The following is a 23,750-nucleotide window of genomic DNA, read 5'->3' on the forward strand; positions in this document are numbered from 1 at the left end:
GGCAAATGTAATCTAAATGTGAATAGAAGAAATGAGAATGCAAAAACCTGTTTAATATCTATGTTACTGATATACTGTGCATATAGGTTTAATATTTTGTTACCAAAGGCAATTACACCTTTAAGCAGTGAGTAAACACTATGAGATTAGCATTAAACTAAAAGGGAAAGTACTCTGCCATGTCGGGGATGGACGGATGCTTTAAATGCACCTGAAAAAGAAACAAAACCGGACTGAGTTTCACATATCGTACAGTAGAACATAAAAAAAATGAAGTCAACCCAGCTACGCAAGAAAGACATGATTCTTTTGTAGTTCTCTCTGTCGCAATCCAGTTTTACTGGCAGACACCAGCACTTCTTATTCTTGCTGAGCTTGCGTCATCAATTAGCCTATAATTCTTTGGAAAAACCCGAACACTCTATGACAAAAAAAAAAATCTCCTGGTCATAGTCCCCATGGCTTCAACAGCGCTGCCAAAAAATGATGATGAAGCAGAGTTCCTTCGAAATGACGCAAGACGCAGCAAAGTAAATCAAGTGGTTTCACTCGCAACCTATAAATCACATCCAGTTTCCTCCACCAGTGGCCATTAAAACAGTCAGAAATAGCGTGTGAGACGTCTTTGAAGTGTAAGGCCTGCAAGCAACGTGTAGGGCTACTGCACCTACTAACATATTCAAACCCCTGCAAATCAGCGCTAATGCAAAGAATACACTGTGCACTGGAGGAATAAGCAACTCGTATCATTTGATCTTCTAGAAAGCCTGCATGTTTAGCTTTCAATCACGCCATCATACAGCAAAGGCCTGTACGTAGCCGTGGCCGCTGCGCTTCAAAAGGAAAATCCCCTTCAGCACTTTTCTTTTCTTCTTCTTTTTTTTTTTTTTTTTCAATGAACAAACTTTCCAAAGCACCTACTCAGGAGTTTAGGGGGAACGGGCGGCTTGCTGAGGTAAAGAAATGCTCGGCTGATGAGAATGATGGATGGTTGGATGTACTTGTGTTCGCCCAACTAGAACCTCGCTCAAACAAATACAAACAAGTCTTATAAGTGAAACATACAAAGCGCTAACTTAAAGGGATAGCGATAGATTTACCCACTTAAAGCTAATATTTAAAAACACTATTAAATGCAATCTTCTGCAAATCTCAAAATGAATGTCCATTTTTCGTACTGTACATTATAATGTTGTGATGCCTAAATTCACTTGTAGCACTTAAAACTATTTATTTTGGTTTTTAGTATTTTATAAGTAATTTATATTATTAATTACAAAATTGCTTAGTGTTTTCATGTTATGACTGAGAACCCTTAAATGGCCAGTATTAAAATTCTAAGTCGACTTTTCAATTTCAATATCCATGTATTCCTACAAAAAAAACAAAAAAAAAACTTCTACACTGACTAAATCTATTGAAAATGAAAGAGTGAATGAGAGACAGAGAAAGGAGAGAAAAGATTGACAGACATGATAGGTCTTAACTACTTTTAGTCCAGAGAGAAAAGACTGAAAAGCTTGCAGAGATTCAAAGGGTCTTTGTCCGCTTGCAAAGCAATGGTTACCCACAATTCCCTGCACATACTCATAGCTTTCACAGGTGGGTCTTCTTTTTCTTGCAGTGGTCATTGTCTGCAGATGCCATTGAAATGGATTTGCATTTCCAACAATTCAATTATCATGCTCATCGAGCAGACCAGTTCACATACCTCCAATACTGCAAGATTCCTGCATTGCCTTTAATATATTAGATCCCGAGTTTCCTCTTTTAAATTTATTATAGCAGCGCAGGACAACACCTCAGAACATTTAATAACAGAAGACTGGATGTTCTTGTATTAAGAATGCTTGTTCCCTCGGTTTCTTTTCATTTCGTTCTGAGGAACAACTTCAATAGTGGTTTGATCATGAAGAGAAATGCGTCCGTTTATGGGAGCTCTCTTCCTCTGGGGAACAGCTGTGAGGTGACGAATCTGTGACAGTTTTTTCTCAAGTGAAGCAGTACCGGGACATGTGGGTGGGAGCCCCAACCCATCTGTAGCACAACGGAAAAATGAATATTTCAATAGCATTTCATCATCCATTTGCACAAATTCAATCTACTTGTCAATTTAGGCTGTAGTTCACAGAAGCTCCAGCCTTTCCCAATGGCAATAAAAATCTAGACATATTAAAAACCCACACTCAGGGCTACACCAAGAAATTTAAACAAACACACACTACCAACAAACAACTCTGAGAGTGTCTTCCTCAAGCTCCTTAAAGGGATAGTTCATCAAAAATGAACCTTATGTCATCATTTACTCAACTTCATGTCATTCAAAACTTGTATGACTTCCTTTTTAAAGCCTGGCCACACTTTTCAAGGTAATGGGACTAGGGTTGGGCATCGAGAACCGGTTCCAACTGGGAACCGTTTAAAAAATAACGATGCCATTGGAATCGTTTAGAAAATTTGTTTTCGATTCCGATCATCGGTTCCAAACGCGCAAGTTTTGGTTTCCATAGTGGCCACTGGATTTCCGGAAGTGCTTGCCGCGCCCGCTTGTTCTGTTGCAGGCATGGAGCACTGTAAGCGGCGCTCAAAAGTGTGGCTTTATTTCACCTTAAAAAAGCCTGGGTCGGCAGAGTGCAACACATGTGACAAACTTATTTCTTGCACGGGCGGATGCACTACAAATATGACTAAACACCTAACGTTACGCCTGCATGGTGTACAAAATTTACAAGGAGTGTAGCGTGTTCGACATATGTCCACTGTCTCTGAGCGCTGGTCCACTGTCTCGTCCTCCTCAGGCAACCCTGCGCGACCAACGTTAGTAACGTTGCCAGGATCGAGTGCAAAATAATTAATCTGTAATGTTTGTTATTTTGAATAGAAATCATCACTCATAAAGCGTCATTCACGTCTCCTCCGGTTTATTTGTGTTCACATACATGCAATAAACAGCATCCGCCAGGGCTCTTAATCCAATGGTGCGCATATTTGGAGAAATAATGATTTATCATCACATGTTTGTAAAATGATTCGCGTCAGTTTATGATATCAGCGCTCTCTCATTCGCTGTACAGCTGTCAATCATCTCACGTGGACCAACGTGATATGAGTTTTTTTTTTTTTATGAATAGAGAATGTTTATATATGTGCTAAGCAAGGTAGCTATTAGCTGCATATAAAATGCTAAATAGGCCTATAACATATTTCAACATCTTTTTTTTTTAACTTAAAACCATTTTAAACCGCGACCGGAATATGATACAAATCAATGGTGCTTTAAAGTGAGCTTTTATACAATGAGTTAGTTATGTCCAGAGAGTCCAGACCAGGGTGCAAGTTCTGCATAAATCTGTTTTTTGGTCTGGTGCAGAGGCATTCCTAATTTTCTCCCACGTGGGCTGCAGCTCCCAAAACTAAAACTAAATCAAAATAAAATTTTCCTCTGTGAAATGAGCCTGTGACAGGTTTTGACTCCACCCCTCAAAGAATCGGAATCGAGAATCGAAAAGAACCGAAATCGAAATGAAGAATCGGAATCGGAATCAGAATCGTTCAAATCAAAACGATGCCCAACCCTAAATGGGACTGACAAGCACTTCTTGAGATCCAGTCGCATAGGTTAACACTTCACTGGAGGGGACGATTATAAGTCAATAACTTATATTTCAGTCTGTTTCTAAGATATGCATTCTGAGATGTGCTACTTCTCTGGTGCATTTTTGGTCAGTTTGGAGCTTGACAGTCCTGATTAATATTTGTTACAAAAACGAGAGCCCAAAATATTCTCCAGAAAAACCTTTTGTGTTCTACAGAGGAAAGTCAGTCATGCAGCTTTGAAATGACATGAGGGGCGAGTAAATAATGACAGATTTTTATTTCTTGGTCCCAATCCCTTTAACATCAGCATCCTAAGGTAAAACTCATGCATAATCTCCTAGTTATTTGGAGAACAGATTATAAAGCAAAAACTGAATCCTTTAGCTGCTTTGGAGACCAGTGGCCCTGTGCTATGTTTAGTTACATAAAAAAAACTTTGTTACCTAATTGAAAACGGCTGAATAATGCAAAACAGCAGAAGATGAAGTAGTAGACATGGTATTCCATCATCCCTCGGGTATGATGTACAGTGCGCAGTCTTGTAATTTACTGGCCTTCAGATGTTTTTTAAAATGTATTTATGTTTGTGACACTAGAAGCAAAACTCTGACTTGATACTTTTTTCAATCCCTGCCAAGGGATATATCCTGTTGACGTTTCTGCCATTGACAGACAGATAGAGAGATAGATAAATAGATGGTCTTGCACCCAATCTGCTTTTGTGATTTTGAAGGGAGGCAACAGACCATTCATCTTTTCCCACAATTACTCTTCACAGACAGTTTTGGAGGTCAATGTAAATCTTTTCATCAACGTGGTTAGATTTATCTATTTATCACTCCTCTCTCTCTCCCTCTCTTTTTCTCCTTCAATTTCAACACCAACAACAACCCATGGGCATGCTCTCACATCTCAAACCACTGAAACCCCTGAACGGCCTGTTGCCTTTCTGATCCATGTCCAGGTAAGAGCATAAACCAAAACCCACCCACATCCCTCAACTCGCTGCAGGCGAGCCGGTGCTCTCGCCGCCTCCAACATCATGCTGGCTATGTGCAGAAAAGCGCCTGTTACTGACCTCCATCATAGTATTAATAAATAAAACATGTTCAGGAGAATGTAAATCAGCCTCCAGCAATCTCAACATATATGACCTCACTTGTTCTGCAGGCCCATGGTGGAGGTATAAATAGTACCATAAATGGGTAATAATATCTCCAGTGATGTGTGCATTGGTTTTCCCTCCCTCCCAATCCCGCTAGGTTTATGTTTCAAAATCAGGGAGGTGGGAAGCTTCTAAATATGAGTTTAAACTTTTGTTTTCCCAGCATATGCTCCATCTCCATCGATCTCTCATGTTCCTTCTAGCGTTTAGATGTTTATGCTTTTTCAACTGTGGGCGCAAGAGGCACAAAATCGAAAAATTTGCTGGTTTAAAGACCTCAACTGCTGCACAGCCAAATATCAGACAACAGCATCCAGATGTCTAATAACACAATGCCAGCCCTGATTTCACGGAATCCAATTCGCACTGGCTGAAGACATCTGCTCAGCAACAACAAGGGTAAACAAAAAAAAACCAAACCCTTCAGATTCAAGCCAAATTATCATTTTCCACACGCTCAGCCTTTCCTTTTCTTTATTTAACATCTTCTGGGATAACAGATGCGGTTTGTGCTGAGAATCGGCTGTGTCACAGGTTGGTTCGGATGCCCCGCTGTTGGGGTAATGAAGAGGCATCTCTCCCAGCTCAGTTCTCAGGGCATTAGCAGGGGTGTGGGAAGATTTACGGCATGCAAAAGGAATCAATCTGGTGCAGTGTTGCAGGATCTGTGTCCAGGACTTACTGTAAAGCCAGAAAGCAGCCAGAGGGATTGCAGCCTGGAATTACTATACGCGTGTTGACGGGCTGAGCATATTAGAGGCAGTGGGAGGTGAACGTCTGCAAAAGAGTGAATCCAATGAATCAGAACCAACCGTGCTGCTCTATAACAACTACACGGGAACTTTGTTCTTCTCCACTATAGCACATTACCCGGCTGTTCCTCACTGCAGAGCCCACACCTTATACTCACTGGAAGGGCTGCACAATATTGGAAAAAACAGACATAGTGATGTTTTGTTTTTCTGTGATATATATTGGGATATAAAAACAATTTATAAAAACAAACACCAGATGACTTGAATAGCTCTTGTATTTTATTGTTTGATTAACATTAATGACACAGACATTAGCAGGTTTATTAGGCTGCTATCACTTTAAGACCGAATACATGGATCCTGGTACACATCTGTTTTAGTTGTTTACGTTCACTTAAGCCATAGGCTAAGCGACTGTTTATACTCGCTAATACTTGCAGAGTCTGGCATTTTGACAGCATTTTGCATGTATATGTCCGTTCAAGTCCAAACAGACGTGAAAGAGAACGGAATTCTGTTTTTGCATGCTGTCTGCACAGAAAACAGCGCACAAATTCCAAATGGAGTTATTTTTCATGTCTTGTGCTTAAATTTTTTTAATTGCTTGAAAGTTTAAACTGACAGGACCTAAAACAAATGATAAACTTTCACTCTATGATGGTTAAACTTTGTAATTAATCCACAAATCATGTGCGTTTCGAACTGTGGGGCCTGTTCTATACGAATCACTACGATCCCTATACTTGACATCGCACATGTGACTATCACGGATGTGCACATTGCAAAATTCTCACTGAAGAAGCAAAAAGGCAAAAAAAAAGAAATCATATTTACATTAATACAGCTGATTTTTCTCCACAATCAGTGTGGAAAATGTGGGGAAAAAGTGTGCAGATTCTGTGCAGGCACAATTATGTGTAACACAGCTTGAGTTGCCCAATGACGTCCACATGTAGCCAAAAAAAGAAAGAAAAAAACAACAACTCCTCCTACATGAACCACTAAGTGTGCATGTGCAAATATGTTGACATGTGCTTGACAATTCGATAATGAAATCCCACTGGGAACTACCATTTGGTCACAGCTTTGATTCTGTCATCGTTCCCGCACAAACTGCTCTCCTTCATCACCCGTTTTCACACGTTTCATTAAGACCACTTTTAATGAGGGTATCTCAGCTAGCACGAGCTGAATCTCTGCAGTCGGCCTGTGTCCTGCCGACCATTCAGTAGAAAGAGACAGATTGCACGTCATTGTCATAATAGGCCCCAGGGCTATTATTAGTCCGCCTTGAAATGGGCCTCCAGATTCGGAATTGACTAAAAATACAGGGGAAAGTGTGAGACGTTGACCAGTAGCCAGACACACAGAAACAGGCACACAATAATCCATAGTTGTCCTTCAGACTCACTCGAGACCATCAGGCCATAATTAAAGAGTGTCTCCTGCTAACCACTCATTACCTTGTAATTTGCCCTTGTAGAGCATCAATCTAGTGCAAGACGGCAGGACGGCCCATTTCCTGAGCGCACCGGTATAGATCTGAAGACAAGCTAAGTGAGATGTCATTCAACTGCAGACATCTCACACACTGAGACAAAGGAGGGCAAGTAAATCAAAGTTCATGGCAAAATGTTTGAATTAAAAATGAAAAAGCACGACTTTCATTATTGCCAACATAAATTCCTCATCCCCCTAATGTCCTTGATGCTAGATGAGAACGGCAGGAACACAGATCATGAGAAACTCTTATTTGACAGATCAACCAGTTTCCGTGTACTTCCTGTGTGGTGAAGTCCGTATGTTTGCTTCGGTTTAAGCCTGCTTTTCCCGAAGGGAGTAACTGATAACATTTCTCTCCCTAGTAGAATACAATGATCAGCTACTAAATCCCCATCTTGCGGGCTTCGCTTTCCCTGAATTCAATTTCATACAGCACTGAGTCCCGGCAAATGATGTGAACATCAGTCATCTAGTCACTGAGGCAGCGCAGGGCGTATTCGAGCAGGACTTTTTGCCATTAAAAGTGTGACGCATTTGTAAGCATCAATTTCAACTTTCATGCTGAATAAGACATTAAAGTGTTTCTCGGTTTGGTACAGACAAGAGTTTCATATTTAAGAAAAAACTTTCAAGTTTGTAAAAACCGAGGCCTGACTAAGCCTTTTCCGTAACACTGTAGGGATCAAAATTGTAAATAATTTAACGACTCTGGTTCCGATAACACTTCCAGTAACGATTCTTGAAATTCTTGGTTTCTTAGTGATTGTCGGAAATAAACATTGGGGGAAAAATACAATTGCATTCCCAAATAATAAGATAATTTGGTCACACTTTAGTTTAGGGTCCAATTCTCAACTTTTGCCTCAAACTCCTAAATACAACTTATTAATAGTTAGTAAAGTAGTTGTTCAATTTAGGTATTAGGTAGGATTAAAGGATGTAGAATATGGTCAAGAAGAATAAAGTAAAATGTGCTTTATAAGTACTGATAAACCAGTAATAGGGATGCTAATAAGCAACTAGTTAATAGTGAGAATCGATAACGATTACGATAACGATTTTCTATGTTTTTGATTCACTAAAATGAGCCGACTCATAAGATTCATGCATTCAGGAAACTGGTTGCACAGTATGTTTCTGATTCACTAAAAAGAACTGACTCATTATATTAATTAATTTAGGAATCAATCTATACTATAAGCATTGTAAGCCTAAGTTAATCGTAGAACAATTGCCACCAATGGTCTCTACGATCAACTTAGGCTTACGATGCTTTTGGGAAATGCAGCCATGGTTGTGCTGCATGTTTCTGATTCATAAAAAAATATATATATATATATATATATATATATATATATATATATATATATATATATATATATATATATATATATATATATATATAAATATATATTTTTTATATAAAAAAAATAAAATAAATAAAAATAATTATATATATATATAAGACATTCCACGACCCTAAAAAACTGATTCAACACGTTCAAATGGTGAAAACACGCTCTGACCAACGACAACAGACGCCGACAGGGGTAACACACTGATCCGACAAAACCTGTTGCCGTTGGTCGGCGTCTGTCAGTTCAGTGTGAATTGGCATTAAGACGTTTCTATGTTCCCAACCCTTGTGGTCCAAAAAAAATGCATCATCGTGGATGTTCTTTTTTGTATGAAATTACCCCATGTCAACACAGGAACCAACTGTCTGTCTCCATCTCATGAGAGAGAGAGAGACGCAATGGCCCAGCACACATCGCTAAAGAGATTAGCATAACTCCATGGTTTTCTTCGGAGACAACGGCCTCTAATCCCTCGCTGATCTGATTGGATTAACACACTAAGGCTGTCCCAGCTCATATGGACGTGGCTGTGCGCTACGCTATCATGCAATGTACAGTCACTGACACAGCTAACGTCCCAAAGTTCAGGTGTATCCTCTGACCAGCTAACCTTAATACTGAGCTTTACCACAATCATCAAAGGCTTTGAACTTTGCAAACACCACATCCAATTCAATGTGCAATGGCCAAGAAATGTGCAATTGATGGACCGCCATTGATTATGTTTTTCATGAGGTCAGTTAACCAAATCCAAATGCATCGTAAAAACGACAAAGGTTGTTCAGACTGAGATGCATTAACAAAATCTGTTTTGAATCTAATTTCGATATCTGTTCAGAGTTCAGACTACAAAAACGATGAAACGGATTTGAGTTTGAGAGAAGAAAAAAAAAACTACTATATTCCACATTACTCAAAGAATGATGTCCAATTTACCTCAAATGTCTCATAAAAAAAAACAAAAAAACAGTTTGGTTGTTGGAATGAATAAGCTCCAATGTGGACTTCAAAATTCAACATTAGACTGATAGACCATGAGGCCCAGAAAAGGGTCTGAATGAGTGATATCAGTGAAAAATCAGAATAATATCAGCTCTACACCGGTACGGTATCTCTTAAGATAAATCAACGTAAGAACGAGTGAGGTTGAACAGAAAAGTCCTCCAATTACCTCCAAAGTGTGTCTGAGTGGCTCTCACTGAACCGTGAGCCATCACAGCCTGACAGTATCTGATTCAATTTAGCGACGAACCTCCTGCTTCTCATCGCCGCTACAGACCACCGCTCATCCAGAGCTCATCCAGTTTCATGCCTGCTACAGGAAATCCATGCCCAGACTTCTGCATTAAACTCGCATGCCAGGTAACCACAATTTATATACTTTTCCAGTATAATTTTACTACGCAAGCAACACAAAAGAAGATGGTCATAATTGTGCAGTTTTACATTAAAGGAGACATTTCAGTCATGCTCGCAGAGAAGAACAGGGAGAGAAAAGCTATGAAGTGGTAAGAAAGAGCAGTAGATACAGAGAGGGAGGTAATGAGCACAACAAAAAAATAAGAGCAGGGGAAAGTCTGAGAGAATTTGGCCCTAATTTGTCTCAGCGGACAGGTAGTTAGTGGCTTACCGCTGGCCTGTTCCCTCACAGGCTGCTGTCCTGTCTCTCTGGCTCACAGTAAATCACATCCTGCAGCCAGCACCACTATTATTACCAGTCCACACACCTTCTTCAAGATTACACCAGTGCGGCAAAGAGGATTCACCCAGTCAGAGTCTATTTATAACCTTTGTGACCCCTTGGTCTCATTGATCATTGTATTAATTTGTCAGCTTGTTATGTTCAGCCGTTAGGCCCGGTAAATGCCAAAACTACGTAAATTTGTTTTTTTTAAATCAAGCAACAAAAAAATTATATTATGTTTATCGGTGCCCAAAAGGCAAAAAAAGTGCTAAAAATCTTTATGAATCCTTTATATTATATTTAATTATATCATAAATATATTTGTATAGGACCATGTGACACTGAAGACTGGAGTAATGGCTGCTGCAAATTCAGCTTTACCATTACAGGAATAAATTACATTTTAAAATCCGTTAACATACATAGAAAACAGTCATTTTTCATACTTTCAATAACAGTAGAATAAATCTTAGACTCCAACCCCCCCAATAAATAAATAACCCCCCAAAAAAAGCAAATAAATAAACCACACCTCAATCCTACACTAAGCCAAAAACCTTCTCAAAAAAGAAAAAAGTATAAACCATTCCAAAAATGTTATGATTACGTAAGATTAAATTACTGAATTTTAATCATTTTCCCATTTTAAAGTTTTTTATTTTTAGGCTAAACTAAAGTGATGAAGTCCTGTTAAATTAGTTAAACATGGCATCATAAATCACACAGAGCAGAATAAACCATTAATAATGTGACATGAGGTAAATACATGAAACAAATTTGATGGAATTGAACAGTATAAATTATTCATGTTGATTAAATACAATAAAATCAACTCAATTAATTCAATATCCTACGAACCTAAAACTATCCATTAACATTTTTACATATCTAAAGTTGTTCATTTGAAATACATTTCAGATGCTATTTATATGTTGATAATGATGCAGATATCGTTCTAAACACACACATGCTAGAACTACATGACAAATATGAACGCCAACAGACATTTCTGTTCTATTATTACGTTATTAGTCTCCTTTAGTTTTAATACACAAATTGCTTTATTCATACAGTAGGCTACATCTTCGACTGAAACCTATTAGTCAGTGAAAGTCTTCCAGAAATAGCCATTTGACTCTAGAGGGCTAAGTATTCATCACAAAACGTCACAAGCACCATGAATACTGGAAAGCAATTCATAATAAACCTGTGCTGCACATTAGTTTCATAATAGCTGTGGTGGAAAAATCAGCCTGAAGATTTGCTGTACTGATTATTATCAGCATTTATGTCCAGAACAAATCCTCTTATAATCGTTCAAGCTACAAAGAGACCTTACCTAGACATAATATCCCTGAACAGTTCCCAGTGGAGCCCGAGACCCAAATTTAGCACAAAAGCAGCTCTGTCTAAATCTATGTCACCATCTCGCCTGATCCAGATCTATGACAGCCAACGTTTCATCACATCTCCACTTTGAACTGCATATCATCGGCACAGAAAGTAGAGAGGTGTGGTGCTACTTAAATTACATACAGATTAATAAATAACATTATTGCAACATAACGGTAAGGTTTATGGACGCCAGCCCTGCATTTAAACTGCAGTTTCCTATATAATCGTTAAGATAAGCAACTCTCATGACATGCAGACGATGTAAACAGTCTGTTGCCAAGGGCTACAGACAGATTGGACTTAAAGCTGTCAATAGCTGCTTGCTTAGGTGAAAACTAACATGGTGTGTGTGTGGGTGATGGATTACGGTAAGCACAGGGCAGAATGCAGTGTTCTTCAAAACGCTAAGTATTAAACTTTAGCAATGTCCACAGTTTGTGCTACTGGCACGATTAATACCCCAATAATTTGACTTGTTGAATACTATTTTGAAATGACTATTTACTGTGAAATCTGCTCAGTTTTTGCCTTAAATATTTTAAAGGTTGTTTGAAGCTGTTCTGCTTACTATCTTGTACTTGCATTTCCTGTATAGGCCTTCATCACAGTCAGCGTCTTCACTTAGAAGACGCTCCGATTAGCGTCTTCGGCTCCGATTAGCAGCGTAAACGAATTTCCGCCTGCATTATTGTCAATGGACGGACGGCAGTTTTGAGAAGAAAATTTAAATAAACTAATTTAATCAAACGTCAATATTTAAAACTGTTTATATAGACCCTATGTATGTCATCTTTTATTTGATTGTGTCACATTATCTGAGAGATGCGATTGTCAACGCTACCGGAGTTGCTAGTCATGAGGTTAACGGGCAGCTCAAGTTACTGCCAGAGGAATTATCTGACTGATTTAATTTTGTTTTTAAAGCTCTTTTCTTTAATTTTGCATTATATTACCACAAATTTTTGTCTACACTACAGTATAATGCTATCAAATCATTACACTCAAACATGGAGGATATAGCTCAAACCAAACCAGTTAATTTCGTGAATTGTGCATGGGCTGGAAATACCCCTTTATTTAAACAACTTCAATTTGATCTAATTATTGATGATTGCATTGTGAAGTAAGTGCGTGAAAAAATGCGAACAATAAGTTTAATACAATGAAATTCCCCTAAACCTTTAATTTAATCCCCCCAATATAGATTTTAGTCGTAATTAATATTTTAAGCTTTGTCTAATTTGAATGCTCTTTATTGTGATATGTTGTTTGTCTTGCAGTTCTCTAATAAAATAAGGTGATGAGACTCTGAAGTATTGCGCATACACATACAGTATGGCTTAAGTGCTCCCCCTTAAATGAAGTCTCACAAAATCCTGTGGGAAAAAAATGAATATTATTCCTCTATGTTGTTATTACAGTTAGGTTAAGGACTTATAGTAAATCACAAAATATGTGTCGGAATATTACGACACCTTTTTTTTTTCTTCTTGTTTCACAATACTCAATTAATGATTGTAAAATGAGATTGGTGTCTTTAGAAGAAGTAGGCCTATCTGTGCTGAATTTGACATCTCAACAACCCCGTGCTATGGGCACAGCCATTGATACAGGCTACAGCGGAAGTTTTTTACTCTACTATTTAAAGCTTGAAGCTTGAACCTGAACACGGTAGTGTGATAAAGGCCTATTAAGAAAACAAGATACACAAAGTATTCATAGACAGTCACAAATCACAAATGAGTCATTTACACAACACCTCTCCATGCAACTGCATGCGATGTTAATTCAGTAGTGCACAGACGGTAGACCCCATACTATCAGTTACAACATTTTCCTCAAGTGCAACTAACCTTATTCTATTTCTGGTTGAGTCTCAAATTGCTCTCCTTCTCTCATCGGCGTGCACACACACACACACACACACACACACACACACACACACGTGTCATTAAGACGTTACCCAGGGGAAGGACAGATAATGAGCCTTTACTCTGAATTTTATGATAATCTTAACAAGCAACTGCCCCCACCATAAAACACATTAGAGAAGGAGGTTCAACTTCTAGTAGAATGTAGTATTGTCGTATAGTGTTTTTATAAAAAAGTAGATTAACTTCGAGAGAATTAGATGATGGCAAACATTATCTAAATGAAAAAATAAAAAATATATTATAATAGTCTGATAACTGATATAGTACTGCTATACCGTGCATACCATCAATTTCATTAGCATGTGAACACATTTCTTAATATGCATTTACCTCTTTTAAACTTTCCTAGATATTTTAATTTAACCTCCCTACAGGGTCACATTATCTCTGTATCAAAACCCAATGAATTGTGTACTATAAAGCACTTTGTAGTCACTGAACACATGGCGATTCCATCTTGAAAACATGTCAACAGCAGGGGAGTGTGAACGGCGCTCTACTTGTTTAAGTGTAACTGTGGCTGATGGTGTGGGGCCGTTGAGATCAGCCAGTAACAACTGATGGCTCTCTTGGTAGTGCGAGTCACTTAGGCCTGTGCATCAAGGCATAGCCTATGTGATGCACTCAGCCAGCGGGATACCTATTAGGCTAGTTGGGCCAGCTTTTAAACCCTCTCTTTCAGTTATTGGACATAACCATCCATGAAATTTCCAATTTTCATCAGCCTAGCCTACAGCTGACAGAATGTGGCCATTCAATGGTTGAGAAACCTGTGGATCTAGAAGGTCTTGACTGAAAAGTGCAGGTTTATCCAAACATGATGTCAATTAGAGGTTCAAGAGGTTAACTGGCCATTTGCTAAACGTACACTGGAATGCTTAGTCATTCCACAAAGTTCCCCGGCAGAGTAAAAAATAAAAAAATAAAAATCCTTTGGAAAACCACCTGGGAAAGTGAAAGGCAAGGCAAGTTCTAGGATGACTTTTCCTTGCACTTAGTAACTCTGAAACATGAGTCACAGTATCCATTATCACATTTAGTGCCAGTGATTTTTAAACGCACAAAGAAGTCATGAAAGATGTCTTTTTAAGCTGTCCAGAATAGCAAGATATCAGCATGTTATTACAGCTCTCCCTGCAGGCCTGCTAAAACACACCCCATTGTGAGTCTGAGTTTACTGGTTACACAGCTGGAGAGCTTCCTTGTGTATAAACTGAAACTGCTTTGGTGTTTTCTAGTCAATGTGACAATAAACACCTGAGCCACTTCATTTTGTGATCAGCTTAAAAAATTGGCATGCAGGACAGAAATAGGGGTGATATAGCTTACTGGTTAAAACTATATAGGTTCAAGCCCTGCATGGGGTGGTGGAACCACAGTTTCCACCATTTACCATAGTTATGTAAGACTGGAAAAACTGGAAAAGAGGGCAACTCTCTGAAAGAATAAAGGAAATTAACATTTGAACTCTTGTGCACCATTCAAGTCTCACCTCAGAATCATCCTAATCTAGCCTACATCTCTTTCTACATCTCTTTCCCTCTTCCCCCATTCCTTCTCTCTCATGCTGAGATCACCAAAATTCACCCAAGAATCTATATGGTTTAATGTGAATAGTTATAATCATACAGTATTACACATGTTTGGTATCATTTGAAATGTCTCAGTGCGACTGGTACAAAGGTCTCATTCCCAAAGAAGTAAACCAAAAGGTATTAAGGTGTTTAAGAGTTTAGTGATAACTCGCACACAGAGGAGGGTGTGTGTCTTCCAGGCAAATGGAATCCTACTCCCAAAAGGTGTAAACTCTGAATGCAAATTCCCATTTTTAGCAAATATTTCCATGTGAAAGAAGTTTCCGTCTATATAAAGAAATGCAACAAGAGGCTCATGGCAATTCGTAGCTCAAATTAGCCCATGATGCTGAGAGTGGCCAAAACTCTCAGCATCATGTATTTTCTTATGTCAGGTTTGCATCTTTTCTCTTTATTCCAGAGCATTTGATGTTTTGTATTTATTATCTTTGAACTAATTATGAAATTGACATGATACATTTACCGGACATAATAAATTGTTACATTTGATTTTATTACGACTGACTCTGAAATTGTAGATAAAACGGATTTATATGTTACCGCAAGTTTTGCGTCAGATTAGTGACGACTATTATAAGACAGAGACAGTAACATGCAAAAACAGTTACTAAGACAGTAACATGCAGAGACCTTCACCCGTTCTGGCGGAAACCCCCATTTGGAATGACAAACTACAGTTACTACAGTCAATTGTGTTGACTTGTGATACCACTTTCATCAAAAATATAAACTAAATAAGAAAAGGTTCTGATAGTTCCAAATACAATTTTGCAGAAACTATGGGACATTTTCATAGAAATTAAGGACAAGTTTAAACTCAAAGGGATGGAGCAATAAACTAACTATTGCTTCTGTACCACTGAGTAGAACATTTTTCTTCAGGTCAAGTTCAAGGGACTAAATAAAAGTTTCAACTTAATGATGTAATATTCCATTAATATATATCTATTTTTTAAATGTCATAACGACATCATCATCTCTTCAGGATGTAAACGCTTTAAGGACAAGTGTCAAATGAGTTGTCAGTAGGTCTTAAATAGTCAGTCCTGTAACCATGACACAGAGTAAACAACTGATTATTAAAAATATGGACATATCAAACGTGAGCATTAAATCTTTCTAACATTCGTAGTGCCACTACCTTGGCTTGAACACATCATGCACTAATGGCTAAATTAACTAAAAGCTGTCAACTAGGCTATTTCCCATCAGCCTTTTCAAAGACACAGCAATACTACAGGCTATATATAGGTCCCAGAGACTACAGACAAAAATTATCTATCTAAATCATATTTTTTGTCTAATTAAATGTTTAAAAATAATAATAATACGTCAAAATCACTTTAAAAAAAAAAGAAAAGCCGTGGAATGTCCCTTTCAACTCTTACAGCATAACTTCGGTAAAACAAACGAGGAAACACCATCCCACACCGAAGAAGTAAATGAAACAAAAAAAATGAAGCGATACTGCCCAAACAAAACTCATTCGGAACAAATGTAACGGATTCCAGCATGTTTTTCCTTCGTGAAACTGATACTCTTAAGCTTGACTGGGTAAACGGCGACTTGAACGTTTTCTAAGCGAGAACTAGGCTACAGAAATGCTGTTGGTTACACACGACTGGAGATTTACTGAGGCGATTTTACACAGAAAAACTGTTTAAAACCTTAAAGTTATCTATACAGGCAACGATAAACCCAAAATTTTACTTACGCTCTCAGAGTAACTCTTCGCGACACTGAATGTTTTGAAAACCTTGAGATTTTCAGCAGGGTCAAACAAACAAACTCACCTCATTTTTTTCGACTTGCTCTCTTTTTTGTTGAGAACTCCCGGGACGCAGTTGGTGAGCTCGGTCCAGTCCGCATGTAAACCGCAACTCCAGCCGGTGGAGAACCGAGAAAACAGCCAGGTCTCCTTTCGGTTCGGACGGTAGCAAGTACACTTCTTCTGCCCCGGTCTACAATCACACGGAAGCTCCAGTCGAACATTTTGGACCAGGTGTCTCCCGAAGGTGGTCCCGCCGGTCTTTTGGATGTGGAGAAACACAATCACGTCTTCTCCCTTAATTTCGAAATCGATATTGCGCTCTAGATCTTTAATAGGGAAGTAGTACTTTTTCACATAGTGCGGATCCGGAGTGGGGAAAATGGTCATGTCCTCTTCGCCGAGAAGGTACCCGTGCGGGGAGCCGAAGTTGATCACCCCGGGAGCCACGTACTGGTACAAAATCAGCATGAAGAAGACCGATCCGACGACGATCAACAGAAATTTACTGGTCCTTTCAACCATGTTCCTTTCCGTGTCGTTCATTTGTTATCATTTCTCAGACAACAACAGTCCGCGGGGCTTCTGTGGTGGCTTGCACCCTTCGCGTCTCTTCGTAGACAGATCATCATAGGTCCACTTAAGAGTTCGGGATCTCGAGACAATGTGTGCTTGGATACATTACATCCACATTTCGACCGGTCCTATAACAGTTACCTGTCGAAAATCCAGATCAAATCCGTTCACGGGACCCGTCCAGCAGATGAAGGCACAGCAGTCCTCAGACCTCGAGTTGTTGAGTCCTCTGTGAAGCGACTAGTCAGAAAATACCTCCCTTGTCTCGTATAATTATTCTAAACAGCGACACCCACTTTCCCCCTCACACATCAAGCTCTCACTAGTAACTGTGAGGAAAGGGGCTTTAATGCTTTGTTTGGAGTTCCCGTTTGCAGTTTTTTTTTTTTAAAGCAAAAAAAAAAAAAAAAAAACCCACACAAAAAAAAAACCCATAATGTTGACTATAATGCTCTGTTACATTTTTAATGCCAAATATCGCGATACCTTTTAAAACTTTTTCTTTGAAAAATTCCACAGAACCCCTAAGTAGCCACTTGGTTAAAAAAAATAATAATAAAGTATAAAAAAAGAAAAAAAAAAGATTATTAATATTTTCCATTAATAAGTCGACTCTAATAATAAACAATTTAATGTTTTATAGTGCACACAAGTTAACCGAAAATAAGCAATTCGCCTCATGCCAGTGCATTGAGCACAAATAAATTCCATACGAGAACCAAAACATCAATCCTGTAGTAATTGAGGAGATTAAGTTAGCGCCGCTGATCCACACAGAACTGATAGGGGGCGACACAGAGGAGTACGACGGCTGACAATGGAATACTGTAAATTTCCTCCATACATATGAATACCCCAGTAGGTTGGGATAAGATGCCCCCTGGGACAAGATGACCCGCCAAACGCCCCTGAATACCTATTGTTAGGTATTAAATAATTATTGTTAATTATTGTTAATAATTATTAGGCCTATATCTTCAATTAAAATATGGGCAATTAAATAGGTAAATATTTATATGCCTGTATGAAATATTCATAGAATAATTTTACCTTTCAGACAAATCTCTTTTACTGGGATTCTGCTTTGCCTGTCATTCAAATATTCAACTAAATTGTCAAAAAAAGATTTTTTAAATACAACAGTTTATTTAGTATTTCACATTAATGACAATTTAAAAATAAATAAAAATATTGATTAGAATTATTTCAAAAGTCATTTATACATTCTGTACAAGTTTATCCAGTGGGGGGGTTTCTAATTCTAGGTAGGGGGGCCAGTTACCCCATAGGGCCCATCTTACCCCTCTTTTAATATTTGACATTTTATGCCATACCAACTAACTTAGCAAATGTTTATTTATAACACATTGGCTGATGCATCATCATCCTACACATGCAAAACTTATATCTAAATAGGTTACCATTTAAAAGTAAATCCCAATTGTTCTTAAGAGGGGCATCTTCCCCCATCCTAGTAAATGATGCATTAATATATATAAAACTGTCTATATATGATATTTTGATAACATATACAAATGGTTTCCTTCTTTAAAAACCTCTAACGTGTTCTTATAGTTCTGGCATTTAAGCTTTATTTCCAAAGTACATCTAAAAGCAGAGACAGAGATTGATGGGCATTATTGATTTGTGACACAGGAAGGCTTTTGAACCTCTAAGGCTTTTGAATTTAAATCTAAGTGCAAGTAAAGCAATATATTTAGGTCTTTAATGTTCCATTTCAGAACACACTATCAGAGACAATAAGGCTTAGAAGTAAGCCTACATTATGTTAAATGTGGCTGTCGTGACTGTGAACGAACCCACATAGAGGACCCTGTTCAGCTTTTGAATGATGTTCCATTCAAATCTGCTTTGCCTTCAATTTTCCCTATAGTCATTTACTCCATTTGTCAGTCTAAATTTTCAGTAGGAAGCCTGACCTTAACCCCTTTTAGCTCAAAAACCCATGATTATATGAGCTTTAAGCGCACCTTTAGTGTCAGCCTCACCGTACAGTTCACCTGACTACATATCCATGGAAAATTTAGCATTTATGTCAGCTCAGCTGAAATGGATCGCTTGATCCCAGGCGTATTTGTTGATAATACAAAGGTGAACTCTCTCTATCGTCACTTCAATGAAGCAATCAGCAATGTTTTTCTATGCGAGCGAGTCCATTAGCAAATAAATTAAATTACAACAGAGCCATCACAGCGTTTTATGTTGCTAAATCATGCAAGAAAAATAAAACATTTCACCATCTACTATCGGCAGGCATATACTGTAAGTTCATTAATGTTTAGCATTTTTACCATATAACTGCAAAAACTGATTGAAAGCAATGTTATGCTTTCAGTATCATTAAGAAACTATAGTTTTTAAAAATATATTTTGAATTAGTTTATAATTTTGTTTTGTTTTATTTTTAGAGTTTATAATTTTGTTGTGTGTTTTTGTCATTAATTAATATTAGTTATTGCTTCTTCTGTCTATAGTTTTTATTCATTTTTATTTTAGTTATTTTTAGTTAAAGGTAAACTATGTAACTTTTTTTTGTTACGAACCATATTAATCCGCACAGTCACACAGAGCCGAAGTACAACCAAAACAATGTTCTTCCACAAAACGCTTGGAGTTTTGTTTTTTAACCGCTAGAGGGCCAGAAGTTACAGTTCTTTAAACTAAATGAAAATGAGAAATGTTGCTTTATCAGCTAGTTAAAATAAAATCACTTTTTTTTCATGTAACGAAATCTTATTTCAAGTAGGCCTAACACTGTTTTTATGGTTTTAGTTTTATTAAACTGCGATAACCCTAATTGAAAGAACAGATTGCCACACCCCCTCACGTCATTGGTCGATTCAGAATTATTGTTCTATCCACCTTTAGATTATGGGAGGCACTACCAGTTTGGGGAAGTTCCACTCAAAAAGACTGAAACAAATATTTTCAAATCATAAGGTTGCACTACAAATAAACCTTATCCGTCCATTTGACTGAATGAACTGTAAAAATGTCCTTCATGTTCTATTTTTAGATGAGAATAACAATGCTTAGTATTTTAATGTGACATGGTATAACAAGAATATAAATGGCAAGAGCTCTTTTCAGTCGCTGCATACCTTTTGTTTTTTCTTTTTCCCTTTGTATTCCGCTGTAACAGTGTGAAAAAATACAACATATAGACCACTGCGCAATTGTGGTCTGCTCTCGATTTAATTTATGATATATCCCGTAAATAATTCACTGGAATGCATAAAGATCTCTTGTTTTATTCCTAAATCCTCACGTCTCTTTACAGGTTTGTTTTCACACAGATTCTTTCAAATGTAATTGTCTCCCTTTTTCACTTCTAATCCCTATTAGCAGTGTTTACTGTAATGTTTCTAAAGCAGGTAAATCTGTCAAAATGACAGAAATCCCTTTGAAATATTGTCACTAAATGTTTCAGTTAAAGGTTAGTTCACCCAAAAATGAAAATGATCCCATAATTTACTCACCCTATAGCCATCCTAGGTGTGTATGAATTTATTCTTTCAGCCACACATATATTAAAATATTATATTATATTATATTATATATATAAAAATATATATATATATCCTGCACTCTAAACAAAAATGGTGCTAAATAGCACTAAAAGTGGTTCATTGGCTTGTAATCATAGGGGAACCACTTTAAGTGCCATATAGCACCTACCTTTGTCAAATGGTGCTATGTAGAACCATAAGAGGTGCCATATAGCACCTTAACCACCCCAAAGAACCGCTGAAGAACCAAACTGGGCTTAACAGGTTCTTTAAATGGTAGTGGTGCTATATAGCACCTTAACCACCGCAAAGAACCCCTGAAGAACCATTTTTTTTTTAGTGTGTGGCTCTTCCAAGCTTTATAATGGGAGTGAATGGAAACTTGGATTTTGAAGCCGAAAAAAGCACATCCATCCATCATAAAATAAATCCATACGGCTCCAGGAGGTTAATAAAGGCCTTCTGAAGCAAAGCTATGCGTTTTTGTTAGAAAAATATCCATATTTTTTAATTCATATAATCACTAGCTTCCGGTTACGGAATGCCGTACGCAAGTCGAGTTCCTGCCGAAGAGTGAACTCTGACCCTAGGGCTAACAACAAACTCAAGCTCCTCCAACATCTCCCTTTGAAAAAAATCTTGTTTTAGATTTCTAATTCATGACCAGTGTTTTGTTTTGTTTTGTTCTATTCCTGCACTTCAGCGCTCATCAATACATCATGCGTTTGGTCAGAGGTCATTTTGTTTTGTGATTTCAATGGAACGAAGAGAGAAGCAGGTAAAAGTATTTTCAAATTTTTTGGGTATACCTTTACTCTTTTTTGACAGGGATAAAGCACCATTTTTATATACATTTTCCATCATCCCCTCAATTCTACAAAGGACAAGCGGATGAATGGATGGATGGATGGATCTTACTTTGATCATATGACCTATAGTAAGTCATTGCGTACAGTAACCTAATTTGTGAATACGGCCTGCATATTGCAAGATAATGACTAATATTGATTGTGCAAACTACATCCATCTTCAATCTCCAGTCAGGTTAATTGAGTTTCCATTATAGACGGCTGAGTCTAGTGATTTGAGCTCATCTGGACTCCTGCAAAGTGAAGATTGTATTTCCTTTTTGCTGCCCTTTTCAATACAAAAATTTCACAGTGCTACCTGACGAAGTTATTACTGTTGTCCAGGAATGTCTATTCTACAGGTAAGTCTTTTAATTCATTGAAACCCAGTGAGAATCTGTGCATGAGAGAGAGCTAGGAACTAATTTAATTAAATGTTTTTGTAAGAAGGACCTGAGATTGACAATTGCCGCTGTTGGTGTAATTCATCACATCTGACTTGGCCTTGCACAGAACATTGTCTGAGTGTCCCTGACTTTAACTGCAGTTATTTGCCTTTAGGGGTTGAAAGCATTGAAGCAAGAAAGTGGTTCAAGTTCCTATAATGAGCAAGGACACATGTAACCGAACTCCAAGTTGAATTGCCTTTAATTATTCTCTTTGTTGACCAGTGATCTTAAAGTCCAACCCAAAGCAGAGATGATCATTATGGAAAATCCAGGCAAACAGCATTTTAAATGGAAAAAGACTGTCATGCAATATGTCAGGTGTCACTTTTGTACTGTTTTGTAATCAATACATCCCTTTGTAATGCAGATGGTTTGCTTTTTTTCTTTTTTTTTTTTCTTACTGTAAAAAAAATTTACATCCCCAAGTCAAAAATTTCAAGTGACCGATAACATCTACATTTTTCACTTAGTCTGACGTATTATTTCTCATTGAGCCAATGTTAACAGACTATTGCAACAAGAATTTCACTTGGGCCAATTGAAAAATTTAGATGTTATCAGTCACTTGAAAGTTTTGATTTGGAAGGGTTAGACATTTTTTACAGTGCTCATTAAACTCATTATTTGATTTTTGGATGAGAATTTGCCACTAGTGATGATCAGTGGCGTAACTTTGTTTTAAAAAGTGGGTGGGACAGGTGGGGTGGGGTGGGGTGGGGTGGGGGGGTTGCTAATAAAATGCTAAATCAGATATATGAACAATAACATTACGATGACCTTCAATCGATTTAAATAGTAGGCTACATGGGGTTTAATTTGTCGTTTAATGAGATGTAACCTGATATATGTATCCGCTGCTTGACTAACGTGTATCTTAATGGTCCAGTGGTAGAACTTTCGCCAACCGTGTCAGAGGTTCTGGGTTCTAATCTGCTCTCGCATAGTTTTTTTTTTTTTTTTTTCTCATATAATTTTTTTTTTTTTCATCAAAACCGTTTATGTTCATCAGTGGTTGTATATCAAGCAGGGGCACGTTTGTGTGCATTATGTTTTGTGATTTCACCAGAACGAATAGAGAGTATCCGCAACGGACTGAAGCGCGCGTCCGAGTGAAGACTGTGCGGTCCACCGAAAACACTGTATCCGCGCCACTGATCGCAGCGCCAACGAGCACTTTGATCACTTGATTTAAAAAAACACATTTGAGCGCTAGATCGTCTTTTATTTAAAAAACGAACGAAATGAATGCTCTGCCAGTTAACTGGAGATGTTTTATTTATTTGTAGAATTGGTACATTCGTGCCGCGAGATGTTTTAAAAAGTGATGGGGACAATATCGACCCTGGCAAAAAGTGGTGGGGACATGTCCCACCCGTCCCACCCGCAAATTACGCCTATGGTGATGATAAACCTTTCTTCACTCATAAAATAAAAAGCCATGTTGTCCTTTATGACTTTTAATAATGCAGATGTGCTAATAGTATCAGCTTTATAAGAGAAACCTTTACTAAATTCAATACAGAATAAGAGTTTTGTTTCATCAGTCAGTGTTGTTTATTAAAACAGTAGAAGATGATATTCATATCAGGACAC

The 23,750-nt window shown here is 37.8% G+C and overlaps 2 protein-coding genes across 2 annotated transcripts in view; both read right to left on the minus strand.

The window, feature by feature from the left end:
* hs6st1b (heparan sulfate 6-O-sulfotransferase 1b) overlaps positions 1 to 17,630 on the minus strand; it is a 51,439-nt gene extending 33,809 nt beyond the window's left edge. The window contains exon 1 of the mRNA XM_082184470.1: positions 16,780 to 17,630. Within this exon, the coding sequence (XP_082040596.1) occupies positions 16,780 to 17,300 (521 nt within the window). The 5' untranslated portion in view covers positions 17,301 to 17,630. The remainder of the gene's footprint in view (positions 1 to 16,779) is intronic.
* LOC309509691 (eotaxin-like) overlaps positions 1 to 21,754 on the minus strand; it is a 243,725-nt gene extending 221,971 nt beyond the window's left edge. The window contains exon 1 of the mRNA XM_082184496.1: positions 21,739 to 21,754. The gene's annotated coding sequence lies outside the window, so the exon portion shown is untranslated. The remainder of the gene's footprint in view (positions 1 to 21,738) is intronic.
* Positions 21,755 to 23,750: the final 1,996 nt, after the last annotated feature.

The sequence above is a fragment of the Leuciscus leuciscus genome (assembly GCF_965113295.1).
Source record: "Leuciscus leuciscus genome assembly, chromosome: 11".
Classification (NCBI taxonomy): Eukaryota; Metazoa; Chordata; class Actinopteri; order Cypriniformes; family Leuciscidae; genus Leuciscus; species Leuciscus leuciscus.